General features: G+C 46.2%; 2 protein-coding genes across 2 annotated transcripts in view; both read right to left on the reverse strand.

The window, feature by feature from the left end:
• LOC142589651 (lysosomal alpha-mannosidase-like) overlaps positions 1-12,508 on the reverse strand; it is a 157,889-nt gene that overhangs the window by 100,335 nt on the left and 45,046 nt on the right. The window lies entirely within an intron of this gene.
• LOC142590871 (uncharacterized) lies at positions 5,893-11,748 on the reverse strand. Its single transcript, XM_075703269.1, has 4 exons — positions 11,709-11,748; positions 10,716-10,772; positions 8,521-8,644; positions 5,893-6,970 (listed from the first exon to the last, which is right to left on the reverse strand). Exons 2-4 carry the CDS (start codon positions 10,763-10,765, stop codon positions 6,821-6,823), a joined length of 324 nt encoding a protein of 107 aa, XP_075559384.1. The 5' UTR covers positions 10,766-10,772; positions 11,709-11,748; the 3' UTR covers positions 5,893-6,820.

Genomic DNA, 12,508 nt, shown 5'->3' on the forward strand with positions numbered 1-12,508 from the left:
TCATGGCGTGCTGGTGTGGGATCTTAAAGGCGGCGTCGCCCAGCTGTTGTCTTTCTTTTTACGCCTATATTCTCCCTTACGAAGCGCCTTCTCGCGGAGAAACAGATATTAACAGATTAACAGCGCGATTGCCAACGAATGCAAGACGACCCGAACAAACCAGCACGCTCCTTCGTAAAAGTGGTGTTTTTGGAATAGGTTGCGTGCAAATCCACGCTCCTGTGGTGGCGCCCTGTGGATAACAGATGCAGATCTCAAAGGCCATGCTTTTCATGGCTGAATGCGCCGAAAGCGATTGCCAGAACCGGAGACACGTCATAGACGTCGGGTTCTAGACACCACCAATTGAAGAAGGGTAATCGACTAATGCAGGCGAAATCATTTTTCTGTTTAGTGTCCCTTTCAAGAAAGTCAGGCTAGATAACGTTTTGTGAATATTGGCTGAATTTCGTCGTGGGTCTCGTCATCCTTGCTTCCTTTGTTCGTGCGGGCTATCATCATAAGATTTCATTTTTGCACCACCGTAATCTCTTCCCATGACAGATCAACCAGTCTATACCCTAAAGGACTGCCATGCACATTATCATGGTAAACACGTTTGCACCACCTCTACCCCCGCCTCACACCACGATCCTCCCAACAACGTCACCGTCCTGATTCCGCCAACACAAATACTTTTTTCTTTTCGAGTGAAGGAAGCGCTTTATGGTAGTTTTGGGTTGAGAGTTTCTCATCAAGACGATAGTTTCCGGTTTGCTACGCTGCACTGAATTGGAGTATATAGTGGTTGGAAAGAGGATAGACAGCGATATATATATATAAGAAGAAAAGAAACGAGAGAAAAAGCCATGAAGGACCTTTCCATTGTCGGCATTTACATAAGCCGGTTGATCGCAAGAACCATAATAACGCTTGTATGGCCTGCTGATATTAGAATAAGTCCCGTTGATGCTGTGTAATTATTTTTCTTTTCACAGAGGTCGGTCGTCCAACAGGTTGAACACGATGGAAAGTGATCGTTATTGAACAATTGACACTGGCCCAGAATATCAGATATTGTTTGTTCGTCACCGCAGCGTCATAAGCTGCACTCTCTGCCATCCCTAGGCAGAATGGGTAGCCAACGGTGAACCAAATATAGCTTACACAAAAGGGTCGCGTCTTTTCTGAACAGCTTTGATGAAAACAGAAGGTAGGATCATATAATAAGTTATGGGGTTCCACGTGATAAAACCACCATCTGATTATGAGGCACGCCGTAGTGGGGGACTCGGGAATAATATGGACCACCTGGGGTTCTTTAACGTGCACCTAAATCTACGTAAGTACACGGGTGTTTTCGCATTTCGCCCACATCGAAATGCGGCCGCCGTGGCCGGGATTTGGCCCCGCGACGTCGTGCTCAGCAGCCCGACACCATAGCCACTAAGCAACCACGGCGGGTAAGATAGAATAGCTAGGATCCAGGGAATATAGCCGGGCGTGCATAAAGCGCGGTATATTCCATTCAGATCTTCCGTGTAAAGTCCAAGGGCGACAAAATCGTCGCTGTACGCTGTATACTGAATGTGCGAGTGAAAGGGTGCAAGGGTGCGCCGACGATGGTCGCGCGCGCAAGGGAGGAAAGCGGGGAGGAAGCGCACCGTCTCCCGTCGCGCGCAAGGCAACGAGGCGAGAGAGGGGGTGGGGGTGTTCTACTCCGACGTTGGCTTCTTATGGAGCAGCCACGCACGCCTTATCTTGAAAGCGATCTGCGAAGCATTGGACTGAGTACGCCGAGTGCTTCGTGTGTGCTGCGTTCTCGCCGCTTAGTTCTCGTTGAAGTGAGAGGCAGCATAAAGGTCAATGCGCCCGCTCCCGCTGCCGCACTTTCTCACTCTAGCGTTTTGACAGCGATTTTGCGTGGTCGTGCAGTGAGGTGCGTTCGTGTTTGGTTGTGCGCGCGTGTCACTATGCTTGCTAATTTAGTCAGCAATCGTATGTTTACCAGCTTGTACGGCCGATAAAACTACTATCCTTACTTAGTATAGCTGTCTACTAATTTGCTGTCGCAATCGATGCTTCGCCTTTCGGGCGAAACTGCTACTGCTTTAAAAGCTTGCTCCCTGCAGAAAAGCAACGCCACGGAGTGCGGTACTTCTCAGCGCAGGCTGATTCCTTATCAGGTGACCTCCAGCGGGCCCTCTGTGAAAACTGCTACAGTTCGCTGCTGCGTGCGAAGCAACCTGGACTAGACGCTACAGACCAGGCATCCGAGATAGCACAGACCGAACGTGAAACGTCGACGGTTTCAGACTTTCTTCCCTGACCCACCGGAAAAGAGCTTCGATAGAAGCTACATCACGTTTGCTTATCCGGAGAAAAGCAGACGTAACTTCTATTTTCGCTGAATCAGTCCCGCAGTTGCTGATATATGTAGGGTGTCCCAGCTAAATTTGGCTCAGCTGTTAAATGAACTAAAAAATTAATAGCACATGGTGCAAGACGTACACTTCTCACCAGTATAAGCTGCATCTGGCCGGAGAGGCATCTTGTTTTTCTATGCTCTGAATTTATGGTTGCGGCAGAAATACGCCCTTTATGAGCGCACATGCTGAAGACATCCTCAAAAAAGCATCCTGCTCGCTGAAGTCGAAATATATCTAAGTACTATATCACCACATTCTAGCTAGTGCCCTACGGCCCATACGAGCACGGGTAAAGAAGCCATGCCGAGATGAAAAAGTGGTATGTCGCGTGCTTTCCTTCCCGCCTTATATGTCAGCGTTTTTCTGCTGGAAATCCTTTTTCCACTAAAACAACCTAACGCGCGTCGAGAATCTCTTTGCGAGGAGCATACCCGTACATGTGACACTGAAAATGTCATTTTTTAGAACTGTCGCTTGCTATGTTGTTCTCAGTACATGATTAATTACAAATTGCAATTTATTATGACAGTAGCAAGCCGGTTATGGCAGGAATTTGGTGGTACTGTTTTCTGAAGTAAAGTGTGAGGCTTTTTCTACCTCCATTGGCTTTTGAGGGTGATTGGCGCACAAAGGAGCCCCGACCACCTGCACCTGCGGCAAGCCGGGAGGAAGACCAAGACCAGCGAGTGATTGCAACAGTGAAATCGCTTGTTAATGATATTACTGACGAGCATGCAGATGCTGGCAGTTCGCAGTTGACTATAAGTACTGGATGCTGTCAATGCAGCACTTGCAAGCCTCCAGTAGCAGCAGGAATGACTTCTTCACCGCCACCTTTACGAAAAGATGCCAAAGAGACTTCCATTTCTCAATGGAATATCCGTGACATGAAGTGCCGAATTGCAGAAACACTGCGCAGCAGGCCACCGTCAGAACAAAACCAAGAAACATGTCACAACAGACGCCTGCGCTAAAGGCAACCAGACCGTCAGTTTGCTTCCTGTCGTCTACAGGCCTGGGAGACAGACTGCAATATTGACGTGTGTCGCTTCAATTTTGTTCACCGATTCCTATTTATACATTCTTCTTTCTCGCTTCCTCTTTACATTCACCTTTGCCCGTGCAGGGTAGAAAACCGTACTTCATCTGGTTAACCTCCCTGCCTTTCCCGTGTTTTTCTTTCTCTATAAGTGAGATAGCCACTTTATTTCTTACGTTGGTGTGAAAATCTGACATCAAGGAGCGAGCAATATCAAGGCGCGTCCGTGTTTCGGCGCATTAAGCAGAAGCTATTACGGCAAGTCCGAAAAATGTCTTGTTTGTCGCATTCGCGCAGCTGAAAAATCTGCTCTTTCTAGCTTGGAATTGAAAATAAGCTCAAATTCTGTCTTTTAGAGCTGCCTTATATATGACCGAAACGAAAAACAAAGAGGTGGAATTCTCTTACGATAGCGACAACGAAAGACGGCTTCTCTAGGGGCCACGACTAAATTAGAAACGCGCTGGCACGAAATATAACTAACAGAATAGACGCATCTAACGTCTAGCATGCATTGTCCATGTGTGGGTTCGGAGATGCCGCGTCTCGGGTCGGTTTCTCGCAAGAAACTACATCAGTTCTCGCCGATAACCAGTTGAAGGACAGCTGCTGGTAAATAGCAGTCCACTTACTACGGAGCTTAGCTCAAGATTGCATAGCTGTAATTTGATTTTACAAAGTCGACAGAGTTCGAATATAAGGCTGCTATTTAGGCCTGTTGACGTACCATTGGCCCCAATTACGTATACCACGTTACAGACAAGGACAAAAGGAAGTGCGTGTATCGCTTGTCCCTTCCTCGTGTTCTTGTCCGTGACGTGCTACGTAATGTGTGCCATTGAATAGGGGTGGATCTTACATTTGTATTGGCGGCGCCAAACTGAAGAAAACACGCACGCAAAGACATCAGTAAAATAGACGGGATCCAGAGCTCGTGCCTCCTACTACGTATGCTTTTTTGGCGTGCTTCATTCAGTTTAGTGCTGCCAATACAACAATCCAGTCCATCTATTTCATTAATGGTCGACCGATAGTTGCTCCTAAAGTTAAGAAAAACCAGGCGTAGGGTTTGGGGGATAAGAGAAAACTTCGTTTGAGAGAGGCCGGCCTGAGGTTAAAGGCATTTGGCGCTCTGTTCTGCTATAGTAAGAGGCAAGTGGCAGAAGAGGGGCACGCGAGGGGTGACAACGCGAACAGGTATTTTGTCAATACGCTGCCGCGTGTTCGCTGCTATACTTTCTGTTTGCTTCAGTTACAAGCCTGTCAACAGTATTATCATGCTTTAACATCAAGCTAGAACATCGCGATTTATTTCGACGACACGAAGGGCACGACATATATAAAGAGCAGATTTTTCAGCTGCGCGAAGTGCGACAAACGAGACATTTTTCGAACTTTCGACAAATTTTTCGGACTTGCAGTTATAGCTTCTGCTTAACGCGCCGAAACGCGTACGCGCTGTGACATTGTTCGCTCCTTGGCGTCAGATTTTCACACCAAAGTAAGAAATGAAGTTGCTATCTCACCTATAGAGAAAGAAAAACATGGGAAAGGCAGGGAGGTTAACCAGATAAAGTACGGTTTGCTACCCTGCACGGCAGAAAAGTGAATGTAAAAAGACGTCGTAGCATGGGGGGCTCCGGATTCATTTTGACCGCCTGGCGTTTCCTCTAACGCGCACCCATGCCCCACGAGCGTGTTCTTGGACTTCATCTCAATCGGAATGCGACCGCCGACGTAGGGAATCGAGCTCGCGACCTCGCGCTCAATTGCGGAACGCTACAGCCAGGTGTGCACTACGAATGCTGTAAAAAATAATTCTCGAGTAAACGCGAGCTCCACCGCCTGCTCTTGAACGTACAACGAGGCACGTGTACAAGTAGGGCGCAGGCTCAAGCAGCGTCGTTCGATCACCTTTCTTGTCATTTGCAGGTTGCTTGACTTTCCTGCACAAACCCAATGAACGGTTTGGTTCTTTCTGCCCGTTCGTCATAACCGCCGTGTTCCTGCATGGGTACTGTTAATGTTCCCGCATAGGTCCACGGGAGCCATATACAAGGACATTACAGGCACTGTCAGCTCAACGTGACATCTGGTGGAGGTTCTAGGTGTGCAAAGGACGCCAACTGGGAACGATCGCCTTGAATGTGTGTGATCGTGTTCGCGTTGTGTTCGGTTGAACTGTGCAGCTCAACGTCTCATCCATGATCAGGAATAAGCTAGCATGCACGCAACCGTTTACCTGGGAGTCGTTATACCAGCCCTGAAACATGTCTAGCAGCCACGAAGCGAAGTCACCTTTTGGACAAAGTATTTATTTATCTTTACAACGAAAGCTGTATATGACTAACATTCCATAGTTTCTTCCGCGTCCGTCAACAGAAAAAATCATCATGTGGGCCGATCCTGGTGACAGTGCAGAAAGGGCCCAAGCTCAATAACACACACACCTGTGGGCTCGGGAACCTGTAACGCGCCCTTGAATTTCATACGTGGGCCGATCCCGAAGTTAGTGCAATGCCGGACCGACCCCCGGCGGAGGTGAAGCAGGCGTTAAGCGCTCCTCATACGTGGGCCGATCTCGAAGGTAGTGCAATGCCGGACCGACCCGTTTCGTTTGAGAGCTTTGGCTGTCGTCAGCTTTCGCTGTCATTCCTTCTTCACACAGTGGAATGGTTGTCAATTTGTTTAAGCAACCAGTCAACTTCTTTAAATGGACACTGAAGAGGAGCTCAACTTGAGCTTTCAAAGTAAATTACACTTCTACAAATAGCAACAAAAAGGATCGCCTACCGTGTGAAAAAAAATCTTGGTAAGTCAGAAAAGGCGCAAAAATGAAAGTCGGGCGGCGACGCCACTTCGAAGTGGTCGCACCAACTCGCCGTGACGTAATGTATTTTGACGGCACCTGCTCCGGCCTATAGCAAACTCTTTATTCGGTAAATATGAAATAGACTGTATTACAGAGCAACAATACACTGAACTTTGCAAGTTTAGACATTTTTTCCGACGCAAAAACACTCTAGCTACTTCGAAATTCATGACGTCACTGTGGCGTGCACCGGTGACCGGGATTCCGGCGCAAAATGTAAAAAAAAAATCAAATAGAATTTTGACCGTCATAAATTTGTCTGATAGTAATCAACACATTGCCGCTAAACTAACGAATCTAAGCTTATGGAACACTATTTTATAAGTCAAAATTGTTTTTGGTGCATCTCTGAACTGGTCCCTTTAACACAAACATGGTTCCAAGAATAGTATCTAAGATACAACGAGACGCATATAACCGCTCTGGCCCTGTGAAATGCCACAGAAACAAAGCTTGCGTCTACAGAGTCAATCCGATTCATCTCAAGCGCGACAACACCGCCTAGCAGTTGGTCAGAACAGTCCTTCCTCGGTTAATCCTGCAATGTCCCCTGCCGCTGATCTGAATGCTTCGCCAGCTGCTGTCCCTGACGCAATGGTAGCCCCTCGAGCAGGTGTCCTCGTACAGGTCGAAGCATTCTTCGTCGGGGCACTGTCGGACAAAACAAGGGGCAGTCGCAGCAAGTCAGGTCGGTAATTCAGGACAAACAATCATTGGAGCAAGCGGTACACGTGATCGAAAAGCCATATACTCACGATAAGCACTGCCAGTAAGAGCATTGCCTGTATCGAATATGTATATGTGACGTAGCTATAGAATAAACCCACAATTCCCAATGTATCATGTTTTATACGCTGCATTCGGCACTTCGAAATGCTAGTTGCTGTACTACTCAATTTATATCTTAAATAACATTTCATTATATATTCTTGGGGGAGAGGGGTAATATATACTTTACGTGGCCAGAAATAAATATGAACAAGCTGATTTATTGGTTTGTGGTGGAGAATAGTGTTCGCGCCTTGGGAGGTTGCAATCACTGGCGGCGAACGCAGAGAGAAAACATGGAGAGAGAGAAAATAGTGAAAGGGTAAGTTGCTTAGGTGTCAGCACGCAAATCACACACACTGAGATGGGTAAAAAAAGTGTCCCTTAAATACAACAGCGAAGAAGCAGCTTGGGATCACGTTAACATCATTTACCCGAAATAGCACTGGCTGCACAATTCCTTCTAAGCACGCAGACTGCCTACACAGTAAGTCCTTTATCCTGAGAAAATGCATCTGCCCTACCGGCATTTTTCCGTCGCTAGCCTTGAGAGAGAGGAAGTGAGATGAAGAAAAGGCAGAGAGGGTAACGAGAGAGGAGTTCGATTTGATACCCTGCACTGGTGGAAGGGCATATAAAGAGAAAGGAAAGAGTATCGAGACGACGAACGACAATCAGGCAATTAATCAATCAAAAAATCAAACATTCATTCATTCATTCATTCATTCATTCAATCAATAAATCAATCAAAAGTTCAGTTTTTACAGAGAGAAACTGGGTTTGGTGAGAAAGAAAGCAAGTCTTGAAGACCGCTTGACCGTTGATCACGCCCTAATGGAGAGGTATTGATTTCGGGGGGGAGGGGTGCTTAGGTCGCTGAGGACGTGGCAAACTTGAAGCCACGCCATGATATGTTCAAGCGGTATCCTTCATGTCGTTCCGTTAGGATAGCGTGGGGGTCGCGTATCCGTCAATGTTTGCTCCGAAGTGTTCCAGGGCGTGCTCTGTGGTGCTGGCTTCGCTCTCGCAGCATGCGCAGCTGTCTGGGCACTTTCGCCCGGTGATGTGCATGGTGTATTATTGTCATGGCTTCCGTTACATTTTATGAACGTGCCTGTGTCTGGGCTTACGTATCGCCTTTATGCCTATGTTCAACTGTTTGAACGTGACCGTAATATGTAAATGTATGTAGATACATTTATATGCAAGGAAATGGACATATTCCAGGAATATCTGATGTGCTTAATATACGAAACGAAGCTAACACTTCACTGCACTCATTGTTCTATTTTCGGCGAAGTGCTGTTAGCGAACCCCTGGCCTCGTCGAGCTCTGTTCTTACAGCTTTCTTGCCAAGGTGGCCTTCAACGCTGTACTTTGTGCATGTTGGGAATAAACCTTGACGTACCGGTCTACATGCGTTGTGAACTTACCGAGTAGCAGGAGTCGCAGCAACCGCAGTAGCTCCTGTACCTTCCGCAGCGACAATTCAGCACGTCGCACGTCGACGAGTCACACACTGCGTCGGCACACCGTGGAACCCATATCGCGGACACGCTGCAAGAAAGAACGTCGCACGGTCGCCACGGTTCAGTCTGAAAAAGCTTTCGTTTGCTGGTGCCCCTCACACCTTTTTTTTTTGTTGTTTAGGATCTTTGAGTGCACACTTCTCTTGCATAAAGGTATTTTCACGTTACGGATTAAAAATATTTAACATTATTAGCGAGATGAGAGTAAGGGCTTGAATAATGTTTAATTCCTTTGCTCCTCCCCCCTTTTTTTCGCGTGTATCTTTGAAACAAGGTCAAATCGAGTTTGAAGACATCTTGAAGGAACAAATAGACAATACGTTAAGAGTAAAATCGCTTTGATCTGTCAAAATAAAGCGGGTAAGGAGAGAATAACTTTGCGTTTCGTACAGTCGCGAGCGAAAGTATAGAGACCACAGATGCCGGGAAAATATTTCTTTTCTTTATGCGCTGCCTACTGAAATCGAAGGGTAAAGCCTGCGCGTGTCTTCTCGACCAATGAAATGCGTCGAAGCTACTCCGCGTTGCACCGCACTACGCTAGAAGAAATAGAAAAATTTGGAGGATGTTTAAGCTTCGCCTTTAAGAGTGAAACGCGATAGCATTCAATAATCCCCGAGTGCTTCTCACGCTTCCCGGCAACTGCAGCTTATGTAACCGCAATGTTTGCCGGGAAACACTGGCGATCAACGCTGTGCACGAAAGCGAGCTATGTGGTTCTTCTTATTCAGTTTTTTTTCTTTTTCTTTTTTTTTTTTTGAAGGTGTGCAAGGAACCGAGGAGGCCGCGCTGCTAAGACAGACATCAAACGGTAGCTGGAAAACGCTATCGCCTAAAAAGGAGCATGTGTTTGAGTCTCCGCGTAGCATAATAATGCTTTTCCGTATATTCAAATTACATTGCGGCGCTATCATTTCTGTACGTTGTGCGTAAGTAGTACCTTAGGATTTTTATGACGCATTTTACTTTGAGAAATTCAATTAGTGCAGTAAGTTTCTTGCGTTGCACGAGGGCCTGCGTGGTTCGGACGCTGGACGCCGACGCCAGATTTTCTTGCGACATGGGCCAGTTAACGCTGTCGCGGTAATCTTCTCTTTGCGGATGCCACAGCCTCCGAACTACCGCTGCCAAGGTGTGTTTGATAACGTGCAATTAGGGAACTAATGTAATTAAAACTCGAAAGAAAGCGTACTTCGAAGGAAGTACTCTAAGTGCATCCTACACATCCTGCTCAACTCCTAAAGAACCTTAAATCATTTAAACGGGAAACACGGGCATAGGAGAGAGGAACATAGGGCCTAACTCTTAATGTTTTGGAGTATCACTATCACTCGTTGAAGGAAGGGGTATTGGATTATAAGCTTGTGAGCATTCCAGTTCAGTTACTTCTTGCACTAGTTATCAGCCAGAAAAATGGCTACGTGAGTTCCATAGGACAGTTAATATGACGGAACTTTAACATATTACGCTGGACTTGCTGGTTCGCCATGATGCGATATCCCCGAGGCCTATATGACAGAAACAGGAGAGGAAGGCGGCAAAACACGGTGTTGGCGGGTTGCAAGGTTCTTGTGTCGCTAATCAACTTGCTCTTCTCAAGAATAGTGCTGCTACAAGCCGATGTGAAAACATAAGATAAACGTACCGTGAAAGCCAACCGGAAATAAAAGCCGGCTACAAGCAATCAAGTATAGACTTGATCACATGTTAAAACCTTGCCTCAATAATGCGTTGTTCAAGTATGACTATCAGCGGCTGAAACTTGATGCGGTAACCCAGCGCTACTATTATTCGCGTTCCATGCAAGTTTTGCTGAGTAACTGGAACACTTCTTTAACAAATGTCGAACAATATTAAGAGTATAACGCTGATTATATTGCATCATGATTCAGCCGTTGATCTTCATATTTGAAGAACAACACGTTGCTGAGGCATTTTTTAACGTCCGACCGAGTCAACTAGTGCCGATTTTTATTTCCGCAAGGTTTCATCACGGCAGGTTTATCTTGTCATTGTCACATCGACTTGATTCAAGACTATCATCGAGAACTGTGGGTTGATTAGTTCAGTTTAGTGCACGGCTGCACTGGGCGTCTCACCTGAGGACAGCGCTTGCGACGAAAAAAATGGAAATCAAGGCGATCTTCATATCAGCACTGCAGGAAAAACAGAACACTGATCGAGCATTTTCGATGCTCTTTCCCCAACTTTCTGGCAATACTGCTTTAAGACGGGACCATGAACAAAAGTTTATCCGTCGCCTCGCCTGATGAACCAACGCTGTCGTATGGCATATACAAATAAGTTAAAACAACAACAACAAAAACACAATGCATCACTTACATTTCTCGTGAAGATTATCGCACGTGATGTGTATCAGTTAGATGCACAATAGAAAACTGCTACTTTTAGCTAGCGCGATTTCTTTCTATATCCAAAAGTATACCAATATCTAATCAAATCTCTGCGCTTCTACGCGTGCTGCACAAGCACGCTCAACATTTATTTTCTTCTTTTTTCGAAGCACGTGCTCGATATCATGACGCTTCGCACGCGAACAGTTAGCTAGTGCACATTCCACCTGACGTGAACACCATGATATAAACTGAGCCAGAGAAGCGATCATTTTCTTTTATTTTTGTTCTCTGAATTCGACGTCACTCTGAGTTGAAGTCCTTAGTCACGGATACACATGATTGAACGCATGCTCAAAGAAACTTTGCACACGGCTGGACAAAAAATACAAAATGCAATTTCTGGGACTCTATCCAGAAACAGAATGCCCAAGCGAGTACTTGAAGAAACCACGCAGAGGTTGCAATATGACGAAACAACATTACTCGCATCAAGATTCTGTTGACGAGATGTAAATGTTATGTTGAAGAACTGCCTCTTAACACGTAATTCTCAGCATAGCCTAAATTATAATTACGAGTCTTATTCGACGAACAGCAACATAAGCACAAAGTTGAACACACGACTCGAGCGCTTCGTGCTTGTCTGCTTCGACGCCCTTCGTCTGATATGAGCATCCAGTACATAGCCCACGTATCCCTGCAACTGCGACTATAAAAATTTGAAACACATCTCACCTCGCTTCTCTTTTGCGAATCTGAAAAAAAATCTGGTATTTATCGCTGGATGTCCAGAAAGGCTTCAAACGACACCGATTTTGAGAGCTGCGCTTATATATGGGACAACAAGGAAGTTAGGTCGCCGTCTCTCACTATGCAACAGCAACGAAAGAAGGCTTGTTCAGCTAAAGACAGAAACATGTCCGCACGAACAACAAAGCAAAATGCTGATAAAAACGGCCCACGTTTCGTCCGGTGTGCATAGTCTGTGTGTGGTTTACCGCACTCTGCGGCGTGTCGCTTTGCTTGCCGACTATGCAAGAAGGAACTCGGGCAGTTCTTGGCGGTATACCTGATAAACAGTATGCAGAGCATTACTGCGGTAAAATACAGCGTTACATACATAACGCGCCTACGACAGCCAACTAAACATTGTGCTCGTTGAAGTTGAAGTTGAGGTTGAAGTTGCAATTTATTTGCATCATCACAATGCGGGAATGCATCGGTTAAATCGCTCGGTTACGGCGAGGACGAGTGCATATAAGAGCTGCGCTCTAAAATGACTGGAGTCAGCGTACTGTGTGTCCGAGCTAACGTTAGCCAAGCGCTTCAACGAAAATATTAAGGAAACGTGGTGCAACATACAATTAAAAGAATAACGATGTTCTGTAGTCAGGCTTCTGACTACAGAACATCGTAAGCTTCCTCTCAATCTGAGGCTGACTGTAGGTGGTCCGACGACGACGTGACAACGACAACGGCATCCCAATCAGGGCGATAGTGGTCGTCGTCGGGACCCCGTTTAGTTGGCTTGCATT

The sequence above is a fragment of the Dermacentor variabilis genome, chromosome 8 (assembly GCF_050947875.1).
Source record: "Dermacentor variabilis isolate Ectoservices chromosome 8, ASM5094787v1, whole genome shotgun sequence".
Classification (NCBI taxonomy): domain Eukaryota; kingdom Metazoa; phylum Arthropoda; class Arachnida; order Ixodida; family Ixodidae; genus Dermacentor; species Dermacentor variabilis.